This window comes from Gopherus flavomarginatus, chromosome 12 (genome assembly GCF_025201925.1).
Source record: "Gopherus flavomarginatus isolate rGopFla2 chromosome 12, rGopFla2.mat.asm, whole genome shotgun sequence".
Taxonomy (NCBI): Eukaryota; Metazoa; Chordata; order Testudines; family Testudinidae; genus Gopherus; species Gopherus flavomarginatus.
In genome coordinates, this window is record NC_066628.1 from 34,165,722 (window position 1) to 34,193,542 (window position 27,821).

The following is a 27,821-nucleotide window of genomic DNA, read 5'->3' on the forward strand; positions in this document are numbered from 1 at the left end:
GTTTCCATTTAAACAATAACAGTACTTGAGTAGATAGTGCTGCTCATCAGTAGATCTCAAATTGTCCTGCCATGGTTGGTGAGCATCACTTTACAAATAGAGAACCTGAGACTCGGGGAAGTTCACTAGACTTACCCAGAGTCACACAGCCAATCAGTGGCAGAGCTAGAAAGAGGCCCCAGGGAATAGGGGTCCTATTCTGAGGTTCAGTCTGGGTTCAGTCCACCCTACTGTTATTCCCCCACTGCTTAAGGTTATGGCACCAGCCAAGCACCCATGTAAGAACCAGCTCTACAAATAGAGATAATGTGCTTAATTACAACACTAAGTCATTTCTACCTTTTGGCCGCAGTTGTGTCCTTCCCACAACTCGACAGCCACTGGCATAGCCTCACCTTTTTTGACCTGTACAATGATTTCTAATTCCTCTAACTGTACCCAGAACTGATTAGGTAAAAGTGCTGGCTATAGAAATGAAAGTGAAAGTACCTTGGTATATGATGGGAAATCCAGTGCTTTCATTTCATACCCGAGCTCAAAGATGAACACGAAGCAGGAAAATCCCAGCTTCTCCTCACCTGCCAGACTATGAAAACAATCCCATGGGCTGAAGTATCTGCAGAATAAACTAGAGTGGGAAAGTTAATAGCTTACAGCTGAAGTCCTTCTCTTGCAAGATTCCCAGCTGCTGGAAGTGAGTTTACTAGGGAACGAAGCAGTCAGGGATCGAAAACTTATTTTGGATGCTTGTCAGCTTTCAGGTACTGTACTAGGTTATTCTTTTCCTAGGTCTGAACAGGTGACAACCAGATTGTGTTTTTTCCATTACAAAGCTTGCTGGTTTCCAATTTAAAGAGTCAGGAATTTGTATTGAAAATCTAAGTTATCAGCTGAGCAACTCCCTCTTTTAGAACATATGCTGTATAAGGAAGTTCCCTGTTGCTTGTGTTCTATGCACGTTGCTTATGATGTGCAAACAATTCTCTGAAACTTTGAGTATTTTCCCAAATGTTTTAAACCCACAGAGATTGCTTTTGCCTGCCATAAGATGAGAGTAAGGCTACGTATTCATTGCAAAATATTTGTTTGTTGTTTTCTACTTTATGATAGCTAAATCGACATGCAAGACACTGTAGTTTTACCTCTTTGTAATTTAGTTGAGGTCAAACACCCCTGACCTGAGATTTATTTCAACAAGCTACATGGAGGTAAAAATTATAGTCTGCAGTAGGTGTTTATATCGAGATTCCTAATCATTTAAAAACACACCACCTTGTTTTGCGGCTAAGACGCAACCCGTGAAATAGGTGTGCTGCAAATGTTCTGCATCTGAATGCTGTTTAGCAAAACTTTTGAATAATTCTCTCCTGTCTTCGCATCATTTATACTTGTGCAAAGTAGGTAAAAAAATTTTACCTGATCAAAACGGTCCCATTTTACAGGCAATTTACACAGGTGTGAATAACCATACAAGGGGTAAAGCATGGACAGTCAGGTCCTGAATCACTATAACACATCCAGAATTTTAATCTTCAGATGAATGTCCTCATCACACTGATGCTATTTGTCATAGCCTCTTAGCAGTGTTTTTGGAAAGGGAATGACCCTTTTTCCCAAAGTGGTTATTTTGTAGATGTTTTGCAAAGGAATGGTTTTAAATAGTTTGCCATAAATTTACAATTAAAATTCTTGCAACTCTTGATTTTGAGAAGTAGCAGGCACTGAGCATTACATTACAGCATGGATTTATACTGCTAGTGTACCTACTGCTACATTCCAAGGAGATCTGTTGTGACTCAGCAGGGCTGAAAGCAAACCAGTAACAATCTTGTTTGCAGGGATGTATTGACTTGAAATTAACTTTCCACGCAGCCTCATCTCTTTTCATTTAAAATCGCTTTAAAGACTGCAAGCAGTAAACAACTCTTGAGTAATAGCCAGTGGTTTGAGCAAATGTGCTTTAAAATATTCAGCTTATTTTGCATTCTTTCCCACGGAGTCTAATACAGCTTCCCCACAGAATCCCATCACCCCAGTTAATTGCTGATTGTGCTGTTTTGTTTGTCTCAGAGCTATGTTGTGTGTTGTCCTTTCTCGTCATCTTGAACTTTTCTTTTTAGAGTGGTAGCGCTTATTTTGTAGAGTGATTGACAGGGAAAAGTGTTTTCCCCAGTTGAGTTAATGGGTCCCAATTAATTTCAGATGTAACTCAGCAGGAATGACCCTTAAAGTGAATATGAACCCAGCTAGGATTGCCAGAACGAAGCTGCAGACTTGGCGTGGCAATTCAAGGAAGGCTTTTCTGGGGCTGGTTATTTTTTGTTGGCTCGACTTCCTTGTTGTCTTCAATAGCTCACATTTTGTTTAGTGTTTTCCATTTGTCATACGGTGTTTATGGATTGAGTCTCACAGCTAGCAGGTACTTAGACTGGAGTGTGAGGAATTCACCAATCCCTGAATTCTTCAGCAAGTCTGATTCTGCCACTACCGATGGGGGTCTGAAATTTGGAGCAAGTTACCTTTTAAAAGGCTGATAGCAGCCTCCATATTTAACTGGTGATCTGCTGGGGTCTCTGTCAACCCCCAGGAACGCAGAGATCTCCAGATCCACATCACCTATCCATTTGTTGTAGCAGACACCAAAAAGGTCATGGGATGGACACCTGGTGTGCATGTGCAATGGGAGCTGTGAAATGCAGGTGCATTTACCTAGTGTAGGGGGGATCTGGAGCCTGTTAATTGTCTATCACCCTCCTAAACACCAGCTCCCTTTTGTCATAAGGACATAAGAACTGCTATACTGGGTCAGACTAATGGTCCATCTAGCCCAGTATCCTGTCTTCCGACAGTGACCAATGCCAGGTGCTTCAGAGGTTATGAACAGAATAGATAATCATCAAGTGATCCATCCCCTGCCGCCCATTCCCAGCTTCTGGCAAACAGAGACTAGGGACACCGTCCCTGCCTAATAACCATTGATGGACCTTATGAACAGAATAGATAATCATCAAGTGATCCATCCCCTGCCGCCCATTCCCAGCTTCTGGCAAACAGAGACTAGGGACACCGTCCCTGCCTAATAACCATTGATGGACCTATCTTCCATGAACTTATCTAGTTCTTTTTTTAACCCTGTTAGTGCCTTGGCCTTCACAACATCCTCTGGCAAGGAGTTCCACAGGTTGACTATGCTCTTTCTTTTGTTTGTTTTAAACTTGCTGCCTACTAATTTCATTTGGTGACCTTTAGTTCCTGTGTCATGAGAAGGAGTAAATAACACTTCCTCATTTACTTTCTCCACACCTGTCATGATTTTATAGACCTCTATCATATTTCCCCTTAGTAGTCTCTTTTCCAAGCTGAAAAGTCCCAATCTTATTAATCTCTCTTCATATGGAAGCTGTTCCATACCCCTAGTCATTTTTGTTGCCCTTTTCTGTATCTTTTCCGATTCCAATATATCTTTGAGATAGGGCGATCACAATCTGCATGCAGTATTCAAGATGTGGGCATACCATGGATTTATATAGAGGTAACATGATATTTTCTATCATATTATTCATCCCTTTATTAATGATTCCCAACATTCTATTTTCTTTTTAGCCTGTCGCTGCACATTGAGTGGACGTCTTGTCCTCCATGCCCCTTTGTACAGATGGACAAAAATTAGTCACTGATGTAACTCTATTGACATCAGAGGGTTACACCAGGAATGAATTTATCCCTCTGCTTGTCACTCACAGTATTTAGAACTGGTTCCCCGGCCTTCTTTGTGAAAACCTCCATGATTTAAGGTGGGAGAAAGTGGGGTTTAGTCATCAGAGTAGCAGCGTAAGATTGGGACTCTTTAGCTGAAATTCTGGCTCCATGGACACCAATGGGAATTTTGCTATTAATTTCAATAGGAACCATTATTTCACCTCTGCTTTGTATTGTTCCCTTTGCCATAGAATCACCTTGTGATCCTGAGCAAGGCCCTTTGTGCCTCAGTTTATCTGTCTGTAGAATAGGGTATTTCAAACCCTACTTCACAACCGGGCTATGAGAATTATCTGTATAATATTTGGGAAGCACTTTCTAATCCTGAGTTTTATTTTTACTGAGCCAAACCCTGCAGTCCTAAGTGTTCGCTCAAGAAAAATCCCCCTTACTTCATGGAGTGCTTTGCCAGAGTAAGGGTTGCAGGATGTGACCCTTTATTAACATTGTATCAACATTGTATCTTCCCAGTATGAAAAAACGGAGCTCTGGGCCACTAGGTTAATCTGTTTATTTCTGTCTTAATAAACATAGGGCTTGTGTATAACAAATGAAGTGCAAGAAACAAAGCCAAACCAGGGGAAAACGAGAGACACGAAAAGGTTGCAGCTGATGTACGAAATTCATGCATTCATAACCCTTTGCTATCTGAGCTCCGAGCTTTCTAGTTAGGGCCAGAGAGTCTGATTTGTTATCTCCCAAACTCCTTTCCTTCTTTGGTTAATTCTCCCCTTTCCCACCTCTCATTTCTGATATTTGCTCTTGTGCTTCTGCAAAAGGCAGTTCACAGGGGGCCAAACCCATCACATTAATTTCAGAGGAGGTACCCCAGGGTTGAATTTCACCCAGGGTATAGGTAGCCTCCCCAGAAGGGAGGCTTATCAGAAAAACCCTCCCAAGTTTTCCAGCCCAAGTCTGGAGACACAAGAAATGTGTGTGTGGCTGAGCGAGGGACATCATACAAAATATGAGATATCTTACTTATCTGTCCCATTACACTGAAAGGTTTTAGTCAATTTAAAAAAAACAGGATACGCTTTGGCTAAGCAAATCATGCTGTGGCAAAGTACAAGGATTCATGGGATTTAGGAATTCAGTTCATGCAGGAGGAACTCTTACTCATAGACTTTAAGGTCAGAAGGGACCATCATGATCTTCTAGTCTGACCTGCACATTGCAGCCCACAGAATCTTTCCCTCCACCCCCCACCCCCACTCCTGTAATAGACCCTTAACCTCTGACTGAGTTAATGAAGTCCTCAAATCATGGTTTAAAGACTTTTAAGTTACAGAGAATCCACCATTTACACTAGTTTAAACCTGCAAGTGACCAGTGCCCCATGCTGCAGAGGATAATGAACCCCCCCACAGGGTTTCTGCCAATCTGACCTGGGGGAAAATTCCTTTGTGACCCCAAATCTGGAGATCAGTTAGATCCTGAGCATGTCAGGCAGATACCTGGGAAAGAATTCTCTGTAGCAACTCAGAGCCCTCCCCATCCCTCACCATACCATCCCCTCCATTAACTTATCAAGCTCAGTCTTGAAGCCAGTTAAGTTTTTTGCCCCCCCACTGTTCTCTTTGAAAGGCTGCTCCAGAACTTCACTCCTCTGATGGTTAGAAACCTTCATCTAATTTCAACTCTAAAACTTGTAGATGGGCAGTTTATATCCATTTGTTTTTGTATCCTCATTGATGCTTAACTTAAATAACTCTCTCTCTCCCTGGTATTTATCCTTCTGATGTATTTACAGAGCGCAGTCATATCTCCCCTCAGCCTTCTTTTGGTTAGGCTAAACAAGCCAAACTCTTTGAGTCTCCTCTCATAAGGTAGGTTCTCCATTTCTCGGATCATCCTAGTAGCCCTTCTTGGCACCTGTTCCAGTCTGAATTCATCTTTCTTGAACATAGGAGCCCAGAATTGCACATAGTATTCCAGATGAGTTCTCAAGGGTGCCTTGTATAAATGCAGTAACATCTCCCTGTTTCTGTTGGAAATACCTCTCTTAATGTGCCAAGGTCAGTAATAAAAATGTTAAATAAGATTGGTACTAAGACCGATCCCTGAGGAACTCAACTAGTAACCTCCCTCCAGCCTGACAGTTCACCTTTCAGTATGACCCACTGTAGTCTCTCCTTTTATCAGTCCCTTATCCACATTTCAGTTCTCACATCAATCCCCATCTTTTCCAATTTTGCTAATAATTTCCCATGTGGAACTGTGCCTTCCTAAAATCCAGGTAGATTAGATCTACTGCATTTCCTTTGTCTAAAAAGTCCGTTACGTTCTCAGAGACGGAGATCAGGTTGGTCTGGCATGATCTACCTTTCATAAAACCATGTTGCATTTTATCCAAATTGATGTTTACCTCTTTGTCCTTAACTACTTTCTCTTTCAAAATTTGTTCCAAGACCTGGCATACAACTGAGGTCAAATTAATAGGCCTGTAGTTTCCTGCATCACATTTTTCCCCTTTCCCTATACTGTAAGCCTGAACCATGTTGCTAACAGTGTCAGGCAGCAACCATAGTGGAATCACCAACCAGTGGCTTTTTACAGCGTAGGTGAGGCCTTACATGTGTCTTTATTCAAGTTACAAAAGTTTGCATTCAATAATAACCACCCTTAATATCAATGATCCTTAATGATATGCATCTATCTCTGTATTAACATCTTTCAGCCATATACAGGTAGGAGCTGTTCTCTAGCCCCCTGCATGGCAGTTTTTAATTCTCTACCATACATTAAAAGGTCCCATGTTAGTGACTATGGCTTATCTTTTTTCAAAAAATCCATTTTTATTGACCAATGGACACAAAAAGTACAGAGCATCTTGTTAATGTCTCGTTGATTTTTGCTGGAATAGCTTCACCTCTGGAGCCTCCAGAGATATGATTAAACATCTAGGATCAGTTCCTCATTGGGTTTAAATTGGCATCATGTCACTGAAGTCAGAGTTACACCGATTTACATGTGACACTACTGACTTCAGCATTAGTTGTAGCCCTAAATTCATCCTGGCATAAGCAGGTGCAGCTCCTCCTGAAGTCGATGTAAGTTGCATCCGCATACACCGGGGCAAATTCCGCCCATGGATTTAGTAGCCAAACCTTCTGGGGACCTTGGTGAAAAATTCAAAGGTGACTTACGTCTCCATCTATCTCTCAGCTCCTCACCCTCAACTGCCATTGGTGTCACTGTCAGCTGGCAGTACTCAGCCCTGATCTCACAGAATCAGGCCAGTTGAGTAGAGATGTGCAAACTGCTTCTTAGACAGTGAAAAACAGCCTGAAGCTCAGCCTTGTTCTCAAACCTCTGCCAGTGGTCAGAGATGCCTTGAGTCTGGAGTGCAGCTGAGATCTGTGGGGCCTGGGCTGGCAAATGATAAACTTTTCTGTTTCCCTTGGAGAGCAAAGCGCCATGAAATAAATTATGGGGCCCTAATCTTCCCTTTACCTTCATCAGTTAGACACGGGTGTTACATCCACTGACTTCACAGAATTCCTCCAACTTTGCACTGGGGTAAAGGTGGGGAAATCAGACCCTAGCTATGAACAGCCTAGTCCTGAGCAGCCTCAACTCTCATTGACATCAACAGGAGTTAAGGACCGTGAAGAAGTGCTCATCCCAGGACAGGTTGTAAGAGTGGCTAAGTTCCGCACCTGGGAACAGACCCAACCTGAGGAACACTGGCACAGCTGATAAGGCTAAAAGCAAAGTTAAATGTCACACTTCACTGACGCTGATGGAGCAGAAAGTTCAGTCTAGTGAAATGATTTCCCCTAACAGCTATTGGCAATTCTAGCTGACTGCTCTGATTAATATCACGGTCTAATCGTTTTATTTGTAGGTATCTGGTATTGTACAATATGTTACCTTAAGGGCTGGATGGAAAATGAGGTCACTTCAAAGCATAGGACGGTGCAAACACTGGGGGCCGAGTGTGTCGTGTCACTCCCTGATTGTGCCGTTCTAGTGATGGCCCCTTCAGGGCTGCTGCAGGACTTATTAATTCATATTCCTGGTTCCCTCCTCACCATTTTTATCGAGGTATCTATTTAAAGGACAAGTAAATCTTGGCATTAATGAAAAGTTTAGTTAAGCGTGTGCCTGATTCTACTGGTCTGAATAAAATGCCCCAAGTGAAAACCTTGTAGAGCTGTCCAAATATTTCATACACATTTTGTGAAATCCACACAGAATATACAGAACAGGCCATAACGTCTGTACAGGGTGGTATACGGCTCACAGATCAACATCAGAACTGGGAGAAAGTGGTAAATGTTGGTCTATGAAAATCCATGTACAATTTCTCATTAGTTCATTGTTGCAGGAACCCCTTTGCCTCTGGTTTACTTCAGAATGAAGGTACTTTGGCACTGCTGTGTGTAGGCAAAAAAAGCTGGTGCTGCAGGTCAGTACTGAGATGCTTTGGCAGAGCTGTGTATGGGCCTAGGAATGGAACAGCTGTGCTGCAGGTCAGGGCTGAGGAGCACTGGCAAAGCTGTGTGCAGATTTAGTGGCAGAATACGTAGATGTTGCAGGATGGGATTGAGGTGTGTTAATGAAGCCTGTGGGAGAAGTTTGCCCAGCATCAGCTTCATACGCTAAGTCTGGCTCAGTCTTAAAGGAACCCTTTCCTGAGCACTACATTCAAATCCATGACTTTCATCAACGTGATAGGGAGGACATTGAAAATGTTTCCAGAGATAAGAATCTATACTGAAGAGTTTGAGCCGTGCAGGAAAGAATGAGCAATGTACAGACCTATGCAGAATTAAAAATAAGAGCAAGAAGTTTCCAAGGGTAAGAAAGAGGCAGATCCAAGGTACGAATTCTCCAGTGTAGTGCTAGAGAGTAGCAGAGAAAACACAGCCTGAAATGAGGGTAGTTGTACAGTTACAGACTGAAAACAAAGATAAAGATTACACAAGAGCCCAAGATGAACAACAAGAAGTATGTACATAGGTCATGAAGAAGACAACTAATCTCAAGGCCCAGTATCCTGCAAAACACTTAAGCAATCTCACTTATGGGAGTAGTCCTATGGAAGTCAATGGGTGAAGCTACAAGTCCTGGGTTTAAGTGTTTGCAGGAACAGGTCCTGGGATCACCCCCTTTGCTCCTCTCTCCTACCTCTGGGCTGGGTTCTCTAGTTAATGATTAGTTGTTGTTTTTGCTGTAAGCTTCCCTGTTTGGGGGGTTTCTGTCAGACCGGTGATAATTTCCTTGTAACAAAACTTGACATAGAGAGCCTTGGCCATTTTTTTCATGTTTGTAAATTCGGCACATGTAAACTGAAATGAACCACAATTTCCAGACACCTTTGAATGCCTCTGAAATTATAGCTTTTTTCAGGCCAAACTAAGAGGCCTCTCCAGTCATGTAGGCTAATCATTCTGGCAAACCTGTGAGTAACAAAAAGACAGATGAGTAGTGTAGAATTGAAAAAAAAAATGCAGACTGTGCCCAGACGGTAAGATTTCACACACAAAGAATTGTTAGTTTCCATTGGATTTAATTGCACTGTTCATTGGGGTTTGACATCAGCCAACTTGCTTTTTTTTAATTTGACTCTATTTTGACTAGCTTCTGCTAGCCCACCTTTGAAACAGTATGTCCAGAAATGTTTGCTTAAATTCCTTTAAAGACGTCATAAGGACATTTCTGTTCCCGGGTTGATGTTTGTAAGGATCTTTGTGAGTAATTCTTTAACTGAGCTCAGTAAAATTATGCATCTGCCTAATTTTTTACATGATCATGGCCAATAGCCTGTTTAGGGGAAATGGTGAAATTGACTATGTACAAAATAAATACACCGAAAACAGAGAGAAAAATATTTTTTAACTTTTGTTCAGTGATAATAACCTTGTAAGAATAGTAAGTCCAAATTTTTCAGAGAAAAGTAAGATTGTTTTCAAGTTAACATCAGCTCTCTAAATAATGACATTTATTTATGTACACTATCCTCCATATACTTAAATACTGTGAAACAGAGAGGAACTTCCTTAGGAGGTGCTAGTAGCCTGAGACGGAAGGATAGGGCACCTGAAACTTGCAAAGATTAGAAGCACAAAACAAGATAAATTTTGTGCATTGTCACTTGTTAACTGAACACAGTGTGCCCTCTGGTGGTTTAAGAAGAAAAGTACAGGAATTTCATTTTTCAGAGTAGCAGCAATGTTAGTCTGTATTGGCAAAAAGAAGAGGAGTACTTGTGGCACCTTAGAGACTAACAAATTTATTTGAGCATAAGCTTTCGTGGGCTACAGCCCACTTCATCGGATGCATAGAATGGAACATATAGTGAGGAGATAGATATACACATACAGAGAACATGATAAGGTGGCAGTTGTCCTACCAACTCTAAGAGGCTAATCAATTAGGAGAAAAAGCTTAGCCTATTTTGATTATCACTACAAAAGTTTTTTCTCCTAATTAATTAGCCTCTTAGAGTTGGCAGGACAACTCCTACCTTTTTGTGTTCTCTGTATGTGTATATCTATCTCCTCACTATATGTTCCATTCTATGCATCCGATGAAGTGGGCTGTAGCCCACGAAAGCTTATGCTCAAATAAATTTGTTAGTCTCTAAGGTGCCACAAGTACTCCTCTTCTTTTTGAGGAATTTCATTATTTAGCAACACCAAATTCAGATGAAGAATAAATACGACTTATGTGTCTTATTTTCTGAGAGCTCAATGGGTCTCAGGATAGTGATGGAGGATCCAGCAGCTTAGTACCTGAGTCGCTGGTTCAAATCTCAGCCATGGTAGCAGTGCAGGAAAGTTATTAGAGTCTGAAAACTGCTCAGCAGTTTAGTATTGATTCTCAGGCCAAATTTCTGCAGGACAGATGTCCACATGGCAGACACCTGCACCATGACTGAACTGCACCCTTGCCACCACTCCAGCACAGACACAAAGGTTGCCTCGGCCATGGAGACGATTACCCACTCATCCTTAGAAGTGGTTAATCCACAGCAGATCTGAAGCTACATTCCTCTTGGTTTAGGCATGATAGGGTCGGTAGCAATCCCTACATTTAGGATGCCTAACACTTTCTGGTATAAATGATTCTCTTGACTGTTTTTGAGAAGCTCCCATGCCTCCCTTGTTTGCAGTAGGCCTTTCATATGTGGGGAGAGGGAAACCCCTCAGAATGGAGAAGAGCCTTCCCTCCCCTGCACCAGGAAATTCCATTCAGGTTTTGCTGAGATGTACACTTCTGAAAATCACCATTTCCATGCTCTTGCTTGCATTCCTTTGTGCCCAAGATGTGAGGCCAGGGTGGGCTATGGGAGTGGTCACCAGGGTCAGTCTAAGCCAGGGTCACACAGTGTCAGAATCAGCAACAGAATCCAAGAGTCCCCACTGCCAACCCCCTTCCTTGACTAGATTGAGCTGTCACCCATTGCTGCCCGGTCATCATCCAAAGGCATTTGCTGTGTTGTACAATGGGTTCTTCTTTCGGCAAAAGGCCCATGGTGAGGGGTTGTTTTGTTGCTGGTGAAAAGAAGATTAAAAAACAGGATGAAAAGGGGCTGGGAATTCTAAAGGCTGTAAATTAAGTTTATACCCAGGAAATTGATGTCACCTTTTCTGCTCTGATAGAATAATACCAAAACGCTGGAGGTCTGCAGCATCTTTCACCTCAGGATCTCACCCACCTGGGACGCTTGATGGGCTCCCTCCAGAAAACAGCTGTCTGCCTCCTGTTCCTGTCCGTTTTCTTTAGTGCCTCCAACAGCAGTAAGTAATCTGATTTTACTGTGTTTGCAGGGCCAGCTCCAGGCACCAGCTCAACAAGCAGGTGCTTGGGGCAGCCAAGGGGAAGAGGCAGCATGTTGGGCTCTTCAGCGGCAATTCGGCAGCGGGTCCCTCGGTCCCTCTCAGAGGGAAGGACCTGTCACCGATTTGCCGCCGAAGAAGAAAGTAGCGCAGCACGGCACGACAGAGCTGCTGCCGATCGTGATCGTGGCTTTTATTTTCTTTTTCCCTGCCGCTTAGGGTGGCAAAAACCCTGGAGCTGGCCCTGTGTGTTTGCCTCTCATCATACAATAATATGTTTTTTGTGCTCCAAGGAGAAAGCTGATCTCTTAACAATTAAAACCAGCAACCCAATGAGCTGGAGTGAGGGCAAGGAGGAAACAGAGTTAGGCTACTTAGAAAGAACTGAAGCTAGAGCCTTCTGTGGAGAGGGACTAGTAACTTGGCAAGAAGAAACATTACAGTACTCATAGACTAGGCCAGCTCCAGGCACCAGCTAAGGAAGCAGGTGCTTGGGGCAGCCAATGGAAAGGGGCGGCACGTCCAGGTCTCTGGCAGCAATTCGGCAGCGGGTCACTCAGTCCCTCTCTTCCCCTTTGAACTGCCACCGAAGTGCCGCTGAAGAGCAAGAGAGAGAGCAAAGAACCCACAGCCGAATTGCCACAGAAGAATGAAGAGGCACAATTGAGCTGCCGCCAAGGGGCTGCTGGTCGGCTTTATCATTTTTTTTTTTTTTTGGTTTGCCACTTGGGGCAGCAAAAAAGCTGGAGCTGGCCTGACTAGTCTAAAGGGATACTGCAAACCACAGCATCACCTCTTCCCTCTAGCTCCACTCTCACCACAGTCAGCATGGTTTGGAATCAGCCTGCAGATCGGTTTTAGAGCAATCGTTATATCCCATTTGTCTCCTGTAAGCTCTACAGAGTGACACGCAGCTCAGACAGGCTGGTCATTGCTCTCACCAGCTCAGCCAATAAGGAAGCTCCACTTTGGCTCTCATGGTAGCACCCCTGTCTACAGAGCCCCAGGATCCCAGACTAAGGCTGAGCCTAAGATGTGCTAATATGGTAACAGTGCTACTCCCTCTACTGGAAATGCCCTTTGGGTAAAGTAGACTTAACTGCTGGTCATCAGTTGTCTGTCATCTTAGGGCACATTCACCCCAGGTGTAATTCCACAAACATCATTGGAATTACACTAGAGATTAGTTTAGCCCAAATTAAAATTCTGTGCTCAGTTACACGTATTTGCTTATGTAGGGTTGCACAGGTCTAACTTGGGACAGAATATGGCCAAATGGTCTCTAACGGATACAAGTTTTCTCCACTTAAATCTATTCTATATTTTAGCAACCAAACACTAGTTTTTCACTTAATAATTTTTGCTTGAGTAATAATTTATTTGTGTTCTTTTTCCCCCTCAGCATTTGCAACCTTCAACTGCAATGCTGTCAAGATAGAATATAAAAAAACAGCAGTAATTTCATGCATTGGCAACATGAAGATTACAAACATGGTAGTTAAGCGCTGTGAAAGGTGTAATAAACAGAACTCGTGCTTAGAAACTATTATTAACACGTGGAGAGGAAACTATTCCAGTGAAAAGGGAAGAATTCGGTTGGTGCTACAACACAACGTTTCTGAAGTGCACATACAGGAAGTTAAAGCAACTGATCAAGGAGGTTATAAATGGCATCTTTATTCTGACAACGGCGAACGCGATGGATGTACCAACCTTGAGATTACAGGTAAACTATGGCACAGAGAGGATCATGGATACTATAATAAAGCTACTCCAGATTTCAGTTACTTTTTTGAGCATTTTAATAAATAAGTTTGGTTAGACCAGGGATTTGTTTTCAAAGGACGATTATCAGCACTAGAGGTTTTTGATAAAATAAAGAGGTTTTCAGACTAAATAAAACATTTCAAACACCGAGATGGGCCTGCACAATCCCATTGTCTTAAATGGTTGAACTGCAATAAAAGAGTGGTGACTGTTAGGTCACCTCTGATGGACAGGTGAAAGCTCAGTGTTTATTGTTCTTGTTCTCAGCACTCCATAATGAGTGAGCTCACCAAGTGTCAAGGTTCTAGCTCAATAGGGACATGGAATGTAACTGTGTTCTTCTCCCTGTTCCAATCATTTGAATTATGTTAGCTTGTTTAGGGCTGGATTGTGGCCTTTACTGTGTATCCACTCAGGGTTAAGGCACACCGTTCTCTTGTGCCTGTTGTCCATGTCACGGGTACTAGCGCAGGGTGGAAGAGCAGCCATGACAGGTAGCCATCACTACTCTCCCTCCCATGAACGTGGCCAGGCAGAGTGTGGGCATTGGTGAGCATTGCAGGGAAGCTTGGTTCTGCCCTTCCCCCCAACATATCACCCAGTGCAGCTGCCTCCAGCATGCAAGCGGAAGCAACCTTTGCCAGGTAGAGACTTGACATAGATTAACCCCCCTTTCTTCTCTCTCCCTTCAGCCCTCAGGAAACTGGAGGCCATATTGTGAGTCTCTGAGTTCCAAGTCCGCTCCTGGGTCACTGCAGTTACATGCTGCTTTTTACCCAGGACAAAGCTACTATTTAGCCCATGTATAGCAGTACAGGAATAGATAAATGGTGCCCGAGAGGGTTGTGATGCATTGGTAGAGCTGTGGAGGAAGTCTGACTGGAAATCTTTAATGAGACTTCCTGGTAAACGAGAGGGGAAAGCGAGCACCTTTAGACCCACACTAAATGAGTTAATTCCTGGGGTTACCTGCAGGCAATAAAGTAAGTGTTTGTTAACCAAGACTGGCATGGAGCTAGGGTTGACTGAGTTTTCCTGCAATGGCCTTCAAAGGGCACCTACCATATTGATCAGCAAGCCCCTCACTCCTGAGGATGGGGCCCGTGGAATAAGGGAGCAGAGTGAGGGGTCCAGGATCTAAAATTTCCCAAGTGGCAGCAATTGTCTGGGTTGTAGGAAAGCTGAGGTCATGACAGCCATGGCTAGAACAGCAGGAGTCACACAGGTCAGCACTGGACCAGACACAGGGAGCTGAGAAAAGGACCGAGGGCTGTTGAATTGCTGGGGGAGGGAAGCCTGTAGAGCACATGGCTGCACTGTGTGTGACTGAAGTCACTGCTGTGAAGCCTTCTGCATTACACGTTCACCTGCAATATAAAATGTTTAGAGAAATCAGTCAGGTGTAAACAGACACCCAAACCTTCCTGGCAGAAATCATTTGTGTTTATAAACTCCCCGTCTCCAGAATCTTTAGTGATTCCACAATCCACTTTTCTTGTATTGTCACTTCCCCTTTTCCCCAGCGGTACTCATATGTATGGTACAAGGTGCAGTTATAACCCCCCCCTTGCACCAGATAATTTAGCTCCATCCCCACAGAAATCCAGCCAGGGCTGTTGTTACACAGTTCTAGGGCCAATTCATCCTCAAATGAACTTCAGTGGAGTTACTCACACACGCTGAGGCTGAATTTGACCCATAGGTTAGCTGTTAATTAGGACCCCTAATCACCCGTTGAGGAAATCGCTCTGGAAAGCAACATTCAGGTGACTCTAAATGCTTGCAAATGGCAGAAATCATTCAGTTGTTGTGGACTCAATCCTGTGTCCAATGATTTCAGTGGTGCAAGATCAGGCCCTCAAAAAGCAATGGATATTGCACAAGCCATAATCAACACTGTGCTTCTTTCAGATCCAGAAATTGAGCCTAGCCTCATCTGGAACGGAAGAAAGCTCGCCTGCCTGTCACCTATAGGGCATCGACAAAGGCAGGTCCATTGGTTCGATGGCCACGGGAATAACCTGACAGGCAATGCAAGCCTGGTATCTGAGGAAGCAGAAGGTGGCTTAACCAGCCTTACCAGCACTCTCCATGAGAAACCCTACTTAACTGCCTCCGAGTATTGCTGCACTGTGCTGTATGATGTGCACACCAAGAGAAACAAAACCAAATGCCTTAGTGCCCACAAAGCAGTCGCCGATTACCTTCATTTCACTTCAACCTCAGGTATAAGATATAGCAGAAATACTTCGAGTTTCAGACAGAAATCAATCGTCTCCTGATGATGTAACGTTAGCAGGTGTCATGTGCAGAATTCTTGCTCCCCAGCTGGAAGGGGGTGACTGGCAGTTCTCAGAGTACTAGTTCTCATGCCATTATTAGTGAGCACCACCAACATATTGTTCCAGGAATAGCTGTATGCAGGTAAAGCAGAGATTTTTGAATAATATCTCACATGCTTCTGCTTCACATGCTAGATTAGTCTAGATTTTTTCATAGTACGAAGTAGTGTGGTCAGTGCATTTTGTACAAGAAAGAGCTTAGGTATCTGATGCCAGGAGAGGGTTCACGTCTGTGAATCCCACATGGAGATTAGTGCCAAAGTATTTCCCATTGGCTAGCTTAGGCAGCTCCTTGCTAAGTGTGCTAGCTTTTGCAGATCCCTTTCTTAGGCTCCTAACTGTCACCAAGCATTGCATACAGAGCTGGGTGCCTAACTCAGGGCTGTGGATTGCACTGGGTAACAAGGTGCCTAAGTCTCTTTGTGGATCTAGCCTGTAGCTGCTTATGTTTTATTGGAAGTCAACTGAGGGTCCTAAATCACATAGGCACTTTTGAAAATTTTCCTCCAAGTAAGCTGAAAACAAGATCACAAAAGTTACCATGAACATCTGCCGAATGTACCATATGACCCAAAAGTCATCCTGCTGTGAATTACTGGTTTAAACAAGCTATGGCTTTGGTTGTCACTGTAATGTTTTTGGGTCCTTATTAACACACCTATTTTTTTTTTCCAGATCAGGAAATTCCGAAGACCATGAAAGAGCACATTCCCATCATTCTGGTGCTCCTTGTTCTGGTTCTCTGCTGTTTTGCAGCTGTTCTATACTACAGGCATCGCCAGCGAGGTACAGCAGGGCGAAGCCTGTTCGATCTGCACCCGATGAGTTTCAAAAAGTCACTTGCTAGGAGCTAGTATCACAAACTCAGCTAATCCACACTTAATGGAGATAGCCTGGAACAAACATGTTGGGAGTGTCCATGCCAGCCTTTGAAATTTGTTAGCTACCACATGTTAACTGGTAACAAAATAGTTTGAGATTAAAATGTCTAGTGCAGACCAATCCCATGAGTGTAAAAGAGGGAGGAATGCTGCTGCTTAAGGATATGTCTACACTGCAAAAGAAAAGCTCTTTGTCCAGGTTAAAATAGCAGTGAAAACATGTCAACTTGGATTAGCAGCTCAAATTTAACCCCATGTTCCCCTGGGTTATGTCTACACTGCAGCTGAATGTGAGCCTCCCCGCCTGGGCAGATAGACTCACACTAGCTGGGCTCAAGCGATCATGCTGAAAATAGCCATGTGGAGGTGGTAGCTCCAGCAAGAATTGGGCTGGCCACCCGACCTCACATCCAGGGGTCAGGTGGGCTTGAGAGCCTGAGCCAGAATGTCCACACTGCTATTACTGGCACAAGTCTGCCTACCCAGGTTGGGAGGCCTGTGCCCAGCTACAGTGTAGACATATCCCTTTAGGCCTGCACTTTAGCTACTATCCCAAATTAAAGGCAAAGTTGCTGCATCTTCACTGTTATTTTAACCTGAGTTAGGAACACAGCTCTTTTTGCAGTGTAGACACATCCTTACTCTCCTCTTCAGCTTACTGACTTGATTTAGAATCATAGAATATCAGGGTTGGAAGGGACCTCAAGAAGTCATCTAGTCCAACCCCCTGCTCAAAGCAGGACCAATCCCCAGACACATTTTTATCCCAGTTCCCTAAATAGCCACCTCAAGGATTGAGCTTGCAATCCTGCGTTTAGCAGGCCAGTGCTCAAACCACTGAGCTATCCCTCCCCTACAAGCCAGTATTTGTATGCACTTGAACTCCTCTATGCTACAAACTAGGTAGAGTCCATTCCAGCCCATATGTCCTCATGACTGAAACCTAACACTTCATGCTACATCCAAGAACATAATGGGAAGTTTGCATGATGCTTGTTGGAGACTGATTCCATAGAAATGAACGAATGCAAACCTGTAACGCCCAATGGACCTTACCTTGCACCCCCTAAAGAGAATGAGAAATTGTAATGGAGACAGCAGGAAAGTAGAGTGTCCCTGTTTGTCCTCCAGGCAATCAAGGGTATCTTTTTCCTGCACTAAAGTAACCTGTGCTTTTCAGTCATATCCATAGAATGTGTCCTACCCTGCAAAATAATGATGTTTGAGAGGTGTAATTCCCAGCTCCAACGGTCCAATTCTGCCCACAGTAAAGTCCAGCCTCTCCATTAATAGAGATATATTGTTTAAAAGTGTCCCAAGAAGATGTTTTTGGGTCCCACTGAAAGTCATTGGGACCAGGGCTCCTAAGTAACATAGGCATATTTGAAAATGTTCCCCTTTGCCATTAGTCTCAAGCCAGGCAAAGGATTAATCTCTTGCTAAATTTCAGATGGCATTTAAAGTGAAGCACTGGATAGCAGTGCCAAACCCAGTCCAGAGAGAGAATTTCAAACGCACACAAGACAGCATTGCCTCTGGTATGCAAGTGATCAGAGAAGCATGCAGAGGGCTGCACCGAAACACATGATTGACCCCAGTCAAAATCAAAATGTAGTCCTTTCCTGTGTCTGTGCTCACAATGGGATGTTGCCTCTCATTCATTGTCTTGGTCAACACGGTAAAGGCAGCACTGCTAAAATCTGTTTTCAATGACGCAGTATAGTTCCTGAAATTAAATCATCGAATGGTTTCGTACATTTTCTAACACCAATCCCTTTCCCCCTTCATTTTCCTAGCAACAGCAAAAGGGAATTTTGCAGACCTATTAAGGACCCTCCTTCCACTTTTGAGACAAAGTAAGCCTTTCCATTGTTCATATTTTATCTAATCATGGGTCACGTTCATCCAGTGTGTAATTCAGCTGAAATTAGTGGCATTGTGCCAGGGTTGCATTTAGCCCAATATCTGTGATTTGATTGCTTTGTTACATTTTAGTGCCCTTCACAATGAAAAGCTGATAAGAACCCAATGTCGTGCGTTGCATGGACTGGCTATATGTGCTTCTCCCCCGCAGCTCTGCCAAAATACACCTCAGTTCTGACCTGCAGCAATCCAAGTGAATATGTTCCAGGAGCATACACAGCTGTGAAAAGTACCTAACCCCTGATCTCAAGCACCCACTGCCAGTCCTGGGACACCGTACAGCTCAGCTGATGGACCCCAAAACTCCTATTTCACTGCTGCCACCCTCCCCCAACCACTCCTTAAAACCACCACACAGCTCTACCCACGCATGTTAAACCTACCGAAACTCAGCCTCTGCCCCTCTATACTTATCTGCAATGTCCTGTTCCCTTCCAGTGCTGGCAACCCACCCAGCACTCCCATTGCAACTCATCACTGGAAGTTTGAACCGACAGGCTACAGACAGAGGTCAGGTCTGCCCTGTAAAATTTGACCAGCATAGCTATGTCGGTTGGGGTATGAGAAAAAATAACCATACCTATTCCGACAAAACAGCTGTGTAGCTGCAGCTTATTCTGGCAAAGGGGCACTTTTGCGTGGATGGTTTATGTTGTTCGGAGAGATGGTTTAACTATTCAGACTGGAATAAGATGTACATTTTTAACAGGGAAAGTAAGTAACCATTGGAACAAGAGCCATAGTGGATTCTCCATAAATAGCCATTTTCAAATCTCTGATGGATTTTTTTTAAGCTATGCTCTAGTTCAAAAGTAATTATTTTGGGCAAGTTTAATGGCCTGTGTCACATAGGAGGTCAAACTAGATGCTCACAATGGTCCCTTCTGGCCCTGGAATGTAGAAATCTATGAACTATAATGGCAGAGAATGCCTCTTGTTGGAACACGCTGTGTCTCCATCAGGTGCTTTGCCAGTGCAGTTATATAGTATTGGCAAAACCTTTGTAGCATACACCAACCCCTATGGAACCACGGTGCCAGAATCCCTCTCGGCCCTAGAGACAGTTCCACTAGATCAGAGCTGAGGTACCTTGGCAGGGCCATGCAGGGGAAGCTGGCACACCACAGTCTGTGCTTTGCCTGTACTGTATCCAAACAGATACACAGGGGCCAGTTCTGATCTAACTGACACCCATTTTACACTGGTGTAATGTCACTGACTGTCACGGATTCTTATTTACAGTGGTGTGAGATAGAGCAGAAGCAAGCTCACCGTCACCCAGCTGCCACTAACCTAGCTTCAGATATTTCTTTTGTAAAGAGGGAATTGAATTGATGATGTTCTCACAAGAGTTTCCCCTCGATTTTTACAGATGAAAAAGCAAAAGAAAATGCACCTAACCAAGAAGTGTGATGTGTGAAAACAAGATGCCCCCTCAATGAAAACGATGATCCAGCCTGCACCAATGCAACTAAATTTAAGCAAAGCAGTAGATACAGAAACTCAGTCATTCAGAACATACACGCTAAGCAATCCAACAGTGTGAAGCAACTAGCATTTTAAAGACTTTTTTTTGTCAGACATCCTGTTTTGCAGACAAGGGGCTACATTCTCCTCTCAGTTTCACTGGTGTAACTCAGTGGAAAATGTGGTCTGATAATCTGAGCAGCGTTCTTTCCCTCCCTGAAACACTGATGCTTTAAGGCCATATTTTCACCACTTTTGATGGAATCAAAGCTTTGTTTCCTACCTTAATAGTCAGCCCTTTAGGATGGGCTAATAGGGCGGCTACACGTATGGAGCATTTTATCCCCTGCATTATGTAGCATTATTAACCTGCTGCCATCAGGACAGAAGCGCAGTGCACGATCACAAAGACTTTGTGGTGTGAGTGTCAATCTAATTCACCAAGCAAATGCTGTATTGTGAAGGGACTGTGGAACTGGGAAACAGCCCTTGACTCAGCACCAACTTCAATTACTTGCAAGAGATGTCTGCTGAATGGACACACTGAAGAGAAAATGAATGAGGCCCCAACTTCACAATTAGATTGCAGAAGTTAATTGAACTGATTTTTCTTCTGAAATATGATAAAAAATATAGAAAGAACGTGGGGAATCTTGTTTTGTGGGCTGACAGTTACCTGGATTATTTCACCCTAAAGAATGAAAGTGTGCTGTTTGTCAAGGCTTTTAATCATGTAATTAAAATATAGATTTAGGACACTAACTTCAGGCATCCATTGAAAAAACATCTTGGCCATGGATTTTATCCAAACATCTTGCTATGTTGAAAGACACAGAGATACCTGTCTTCCTCTCTCTTGCTGAAAAGCTGTGGGAGATTCTCATAGGGCCAGATTTTAGTAATTTTTTCCAAACACTCTCTGGGGAAAGGCCAGGCCTTTTGAAACCCTTGATTAAATAAACTTAATTGAAAGTTGCACCAGTGGTTGCTGGGAATTGTAGTACCCACCAGGCTTAAACAATTCTTCCCCAAGCAGACATATAGCTGCCTAGGATGCCAGGGAACCTTGTCCTAGATAACTAGTGCATGTTTGGGAGATGCTGGTTTGTCTTCCTCTGAAATGTTATTAGTTGCTATTAGAGGTAAAACATTAGCCTTCCCTTGATGGGCCACTGGGCTGAGTTTATATTCCTGTGACACTCCAGTTACCCACCAGCGACACAAGGCTCTACACATGGCTGTGTTAGAACCTGGAGGTGGGAGGATTTGTGAGACTATTCATCCCCCTGTCACTGGGTGCCTCCAGTGTATTGTACTTCCAGGCCAGTTTATGTTGACTCACAGTCACAAACACGTGCCCAGTCGTTATCCTTTCACCTGGGGGTGTATTTATTCTTTCCTTTTACACACTGTGAGGATTTCAGCGCAGGGTTATAGCAAGAGTAGCTTCCATGCCACCTTCACTCTTCAGCCCAGGCTCACCCTCTGAGCTCCCCTTGCTTCCTGTTCCTCCCACTTACAGCCTCCCAATTACCTCGTTAGCCCAGTGAATAGCACCCAGGGGCTCATAATCCCCCAACAGAAAGTGTCTAATTGGCTTCAATTAATCCTGCACTCTTGCCAGTGCTGCAGCAAACTCAGTGACCAGGGTGCTATTAATAGTGCCCTGTCACACCTCCTCTGGCTGAGATTTAAACCAGTTATTAGGCCCAGGGTCTAACTTCTTCAAGGCAGGAAGCTGCAGATACAAAATTCCATCCAAACAGCTGGCGATCCCATGACCAGGTATCCATGGGGTTCATCTCAGGAATCGGTTAATCAAAGAGGTGGATCTTCTTATCATTACTATGCTGATTCATTCTCTGTTAATTAAGGCCAAAGTTGGTCTATGTTGATTTCTAGTGCACAATGATGAAACTATTGCTCTGTGCCAATAATACGAGTATTGTTCTGTGCCAAAACTTTTTTTGCCAGCAGAATCCAGATAAAAATTTTCAGGTGAGATTTCCATTAGTGACATTTAAAAAATGTGAACCAAAGTTATTCGTTTTCCACTCAGGTTGCCACAGGAGCTTGTGTTCCAGAATTAGCTCTAGCATTGTCTCTGGCTGTGGTTTGCATTTTTTTTCTTGACATTTTTTTACTTCATGGCAACACTAATTACTTGTGGTTTATTTCTGTAAGAAATCCATTTGAATTAAGTTTGCAGTGTCAGTGATAAGAATATTATATATTTTTTCCATAAGGTTTTGAACTTTCCTAGGGGCTGGAAAGGGCACATTGGCCAATGGGTTAGGTCTCAAATGTTCCCATCCTGACGGTTACATATTTACTAAAGCCATGACAGTGTTTTCTTTTATGTCCAACACAGAGGTTAACACTGCATGAGATTAGGGCTCGGATTCCTGCCTGGGTGTTGGCATGTTGCCTCCGCTGGGTGCTCACGCACCTGCACAACTTTATTCGTTTTTCCCGAGGTGCGGGGGAGCTGCACCAAATGAAGCCTCAATCCTGCTCTGTGGCCCATGTAGGCAGACTGCAGTGCCTGTGCAAAGCCTAGCTGATGTCAATGGGCTCCACATGGACACAATGAGATCACAGTGCAGGACTGGGACCTGAGAGATGAGCATGTTGAATCTGATGCACTCGAGCCAGAAATGACCCATAACTCTTGATAGTGGGTGGGCAATTTAAAGGTGGGGGGGGCACATGACCGCCCCATGTGTTGCCTCTTTCCCCTTTCTTACTGCCCCTGCGCCTTCCACACCCGTTCCAAGCCGGCACCAATTTGCCCCCACTCTCCTCACAGCTCCTTCCCACTTACTTCTCCCATTGCCTCCCCGCTGCAGGCACGGCCCAGGCCAGAGAGGGCTTTGGACACCTACTGCCAAGCAGGTACCTGCGGCTGTGGGTGAGGAAGGGACAGGCTGTTAGCCCATGATTGTTCATGGAGGAGTCTTGATTTCCCTTCACCTGTATCTCACATAGCTTGGAACCGAGGTGGTATGTCGAGGGAGGGTAACGTGGGGTCATGTTCCCGCTTCCCCAGATTTCTGCCAGGGTGGGAGTGGGACTGAGTGTAGCTGAGGGGAGCATGCCTGAGAAAGGCATCTAGCACTCCCACTGAACCCTGGTAGGAGGTGCCCATAGCAGGGAAGGGAGACAGGGCTGGCAGTCCACCCATATGCAGCTATAGCTATGCAAGACACCTACAGTAGGAGACAATGGAATATTTTTTAGTTCCTTGGAGCTTGCTTCATACCAGAAACAAGGGCAATAATCAAAGGACTTCCCCTAATAGGTCTCCCCTGTATGATGTTCAGCTCCCCTGGTGATGATCAGACGCTTGTAGGACCAAGGCCATAATGTGCAACTCCAAAGTATAGAAAGTTTTGAACTAAACTACTTGGCTCTGTGCCCCTTTAGCCAATCCTGTAAATAACTGTAATCAAAACACAAATGCAAGGTGCTTTGTTTTATAATGCAAAGGATCGAATCCTTCTGCTAAAATGAGAATTCCTGGCTGTGGTGTCATTTTAGCACCCAATCTACTCAATGATATGAAAGATTTTCACATAGAAATTAAAGAGCCATTAAATCAACTCACTGGCAAGTGGGAAATTATTTCTCTAGGTTTTTAGTCTCTGGATACTGTCTGTCTGCTGACTGAAGAGAAGGCTTTAACCACACAGGATTTTGAAGTCACCATTTTGATTTCTATCTTAATTAAAATGGTTTAAAATTGTTTTTAACAGGTTTCAGGAGTCTTCGGGGCAGGTACATGGAAAGCTGCCAAACCACCTTCTCAAATGTAGCCCAGCTCACCGTACACCTGTCACTGTGAATCACAAAGCTGCTGGGCTTCAAAGGCAGCTGTGGTGTGAAAAGCATCTGTGAAAATGACAGCTCAGTCTGTAAAGAACTGCAAAGATCACTAGGACCATCCTGTCTAAGTGCTGCTCCTCTAGGCAGTTCTGGGTTGCTCTCCAGCCTCTGTCCAGTCTAGCTTTAAATTACTCAGGACATTGATTTATCCAACTCAGGAGACTATTAGACCTTATTGTAAGGAATGTTTTCCCTTTGCTCAGCTTCATCCCATTATTCCTAACTGTACCAGGTTGGATCACCCGAAAGAATTCACCTCCCTTCTTTGTACAGTCACGCTCCTACCTTTACATAGCTAGAATGAAAGAAAGGTAGGTAGGTAGGCTATGCTATCTATCTACCTACCTACCTATCTACTTTCACTTGTTTGACTCTTGTATCATAAATTCCATATTTCCAACCTAGACTAGCTCCAAGCAAACCAGGATTTTCCTTTCTGTCACCACTGCTAGCTCAGCTTGCAGTCTAGAGTAATGCTGCTTCATGCATCAAGAGATGGGAATTGACTCTGAGCCAGGAATTGCACCAAGTGGAACAGAGCACGGTTTGATCTCCTGCAGCAGTACCGGCTCTGCAGAGCGGACAATAGTAAAGTCTAGTATACCGAGCAGACAGGAAACAACAACCAGTGAATGTAGTTTCACTTTCTGACCATATCAATACCATTGAAATATTGATTGAATGCCCCGCAGCATAAGCTGAGCAGGGATGTTTAGGGCAGGATAGAAAAGACAAAGGCTAAATTCAGAGTGCTAGGTTGAACGTATCTGGCAAAATGGTGGCTGTCATGGAGCACACCCATGCGCTCTGTCACTTGAGTCCAGAGAGGAGAACTGCACGACGCTCTGCCAGCGTTCCACAGCTCTGTCTAGGCAGAGATGATAGGAGGCTTAGTCATGGAGAAAATGGATGAGCTAAGGCCATGGCTACGTTCCACATGGGCTGAAGAATTCTGCCCAATGCAAGCATCATTTCTGCAAGCTAGGAGCCGTAATAAGCCATATAGTCAGGGATGGAGACGGGAGAGTGAGTCAGGTCAGCAATGAGCACTGGGTGTGCTGATACCTCAGTGTCTCAGGCTCTTGCTGTGTAACCAAACCAGCTGGAGCCGGCTCTACTTGTGGGTCCAGCAAACCATCTGGACAGAATACAGAGACCATGTGGAATTTTCAGCCCCACGTGCAGCAACGTCTTCACATCCTTGCCTACATGTGACAAGAGCCCAGAGTCCTGGCAACACTGTCTGCTAGGATTTAGGAGGATGGCGTGATGGGTTCCCTCTAGTGTGCTAATTGGAACTGGGGTAACACTGAGCCTGCCTGACCCATCAGCCTGGTATCCCTTTACACTGTACTGCTGTGACAGGCTCTCAAGCCCCCCTCCAGCACACATACAGGTAGGGACGCACTCAGCTACAGCTTCACGCAGATGCTGAGATCAGCTCTGCATGGGAAGACTCAGCTAAGAAACTGCTCAGTTACTCAAGGGCACCCCCTCTTTGAAGGGTAAATCCAAAATTATACCATCTTGCATTGCACCGGAAACTATACAGTGTAAGCTCATGAAATTCACCCCCTCCCTCAATGTGGAGGAAGATATGCAACAGCTTTCTGCTCCCAGTTAGGATTTCCACACACTGGTTTTAGACTAAACAAAAACAAGTTTATTAACTACAAAAGGTAGATTTTCAATGATTATAAGGGACAGCAAACAGATCAACGCAGATTATCTAGCAAATAAACAAAAAATGCAAACTGAGCTTAACATATTAGATAGGTAAGATATGAATTAGCAAAGTTTCATCCTGTGTGATAAATAGGCTGGCAGATTCTTAAGGCACAAGCTGCCTTGGCTTCACAGCTTGGCTTTCCCAGGTTGTCACACACAGACTAGCAATCCCTTAGCCTGGGACCATCACTTCCCACAGTTCAGTTCTTGTTCCTCAGATGTTTCCAGGTGTGTTATTGTAGGGAGAGTGAGGTAACATCATGCTGTCATTTCCCCCTTTTATATCTTCTTCCCACTTGCTGGAAAGCTCTTTTGTTGTGCCATAGGTCAAACAGTTCCCATTGTGTAGTGCTATCTCTGAGAGGTTTCTATTGTACACTGTTCCTGGGGTAATCCTTGCATGTGTGCATTTCCTCAATAAGCCATTAACATTGTTTGGCCTTTTTATTGTTGTGCCTGAAAGGCTGCTGTGGGTGTTTTCAACCTCACAACGTTTCAGGCACACACACATGGCCAAACTTTATAACTTCACATACGATGATAGCACATAGAATCCAATGAGATATTAATGTCTAGCAGATCAAGACTTTTAGAATGATACCTCACAAGGCATACTTTGTACAAAACATGTCCTAATTACATGACAGTGGTCAATATGGGGGTACCAGGGTGTGTCAGAGGGATACACTTCTGTCACCCATACACACTTTAGAGGTGAATTTCCCCATGTGGAGGACCAGTGTGAGGTCTATGCACCCTGAAGTCTTCAAAAGAGGTCTTCAATGGGATTTAAGTGGGGCAGAGGCCTAGGCTGGCCATCAGCACTGGGGGATTTCATACCATCTGCACATAAGCTAGTATTTTCATAAAGACCAAGGTACCCAGCTCCTCTTGAATTTCAGTGGAATCCTGAGCCCCACCCCCTCCCGAAAATGCAAGCCAAGGAGCGTGTGAGCATTTGGCCTACGGGTTAATTTAAAAAATGAGAAGCTGCCAAAAGGACCCTTCCTCTTCCACATAGCCAGGAATAAAGGCAAAATGAGATGAGTGCCACAGTCATTTTTGAAAATGGAACTTAGCTTTTGTATCACTCAGCATTGCAAGTTGTAAGGGATTTAGAAGGCTAAATACCTTTAAAAATCTGGACTTACATGCACAAAAGATAGGACTAGGATTCACCCCACCCTTGATCATGTTTTTTGTCCATTTCTGAACTTTTTCCAGTTCCACTGTATCCTTTTTGAAATGGAGTGACAAGAACTAGACACAGTACTGAAGGCATGAACATCGTGGATTTATATGATGGCATTACGGTATTTTCTGTCTTATTGTCTCTCTCTTTCCTAATAGTTCCTAACATACTGTTGAGCTTTTTGACCACTGCTGTGCATTGAACAGAAGTTTTCAGCAAACTATCCATGGTGACTCCAAGATCTCGTTCTTGGGCGATAACAGCTAACTCCGAACCAGCATTGTGTTTATATAGTTGGGATTATTTTTTCCTGTGCCTTACTTTTCACTTATCAACGTTGAATTATGTGTATTATTTCAGGCATACTTAAATCTACTCTTCTACCATGATTACTGATTCTCTGAAATATTGCTCTGCCCAGTGTTCAAAGAGAGGAAAGCGTAGCAAAGCTTGTGATGAAATTGCGTGATATGCCACATTCACCATTAATTAAAGACTTGTTTAATCTACCACATGGTCTTCTGCCCTCACAGTGTCCGCTGTGGATAAATTAACTGGGTGAGGGATTTACAGTAGAGGACACACGGTGAGCTTCATGGTCCGCAGAGAAAGTGAAAAATAATTATCTTGACTCAGACCCCACTCAATATCAACCTGGGTTTGACTGACTGCGAAAAAATGGAAGCTTCTGAACAGGTTTCGTACCAGACATGGAATTTGTGCTGCAGCAGAATTTCATTAGCATTTTAGAGACAGTCCACTATGACAGTGTGAGCAGCCACAAACCATGACACATATTGTTGAGGATGAAAAATGACTCACCTTCCTTGAGGTCTTTGTGCTTTGAACGTCATTGATAAGACTACTGTGGCTTATCTTGACCGAATTGCATATGTCAAATATATAAACACTGAATTTCAACTGCCACTTTGTTGCCCAGACTCAGTTTTGTGAAATCCCCTCACAGTCCTCTTTGGACTTACAAAATTATTCAAGCTAGTTTTCATCTGAAAATTTTGCCACTTCACTGTTCACCCCATTTTCCAGATCTTTAATCAATATGTTAAATAGCATGGGGTCCCAGTAC

At 43.8% G+C, this 27,821-nt stretch overlaps 1 protein-coding gene across 2 annotated transcripts; it reads left to right on the plus strand.

The window, feature by feature from the left end:
* Positions 1-535: 535 nt before the first annotated feature.
* LOC127032254 (CD276 antigen-like) lies at positions 536-27,763 on the plus strand. Of its 2 annotated transcripts, XR_007768733.1 has the most exons (8): positions 536-761; positions 11,373-11,510; positions 12,952-13,275; positions 15,228-15,542; positions 16,334-16,444; positions 18,336-18,395; positions 19,835-20,454; positions 24,842-27,763. XR_007768733.1 is itself a non-coding variant. In XM_050919417.1 (7 exons), exons 2-7 carry the CDS (start codon positions 11,441-11,443, stop codon positions 19,873-19,875), a joined length of 921 nt encoding a protein of 306 aa, XP_050775374.1. In that variant the 5' UTR covers positions 536-761; positions 11,373-11,440; the 3' UTR covers positions 19,876-20,571. The 2 variants fall into 2 exon arrangements, 1 of the variants encoding a protein (XP_050775374.1); XM_050919417.1 differs by lacking the exon at positions 24,842-27,763 and having other exon boundaries at positions 19,835-20,571.
* Positions 27,764-27,821: the final 58 nt, after the last annotated feature.

Excerpts from the sequence above, each read along its gene's own strand:
- LOC127032254 (XM_050919417.1), top strand. The coding sequence starts at position 11,441 with ATGGGCTCCCTCCAGAAAACAGCTGTCTGCCTCCTGTTCCTGTCCGTT. Across the intron at positions 11,511-12,951 it reads CTTTAGTGCCTCCAACAGCA|CATTTGCAACCTTCAACTGC; the intron begins GTAAGTAATCTG and ends TTTCCCCCTCAG. Across the intron at positions 18,396-19,834 it reads CCTTCCACTTTTGAGACAAA|ATGAAAAAGCAAAAGAAAAT; the intron begins GTAAGCCTTTCC and ends CGATTTTTACAG.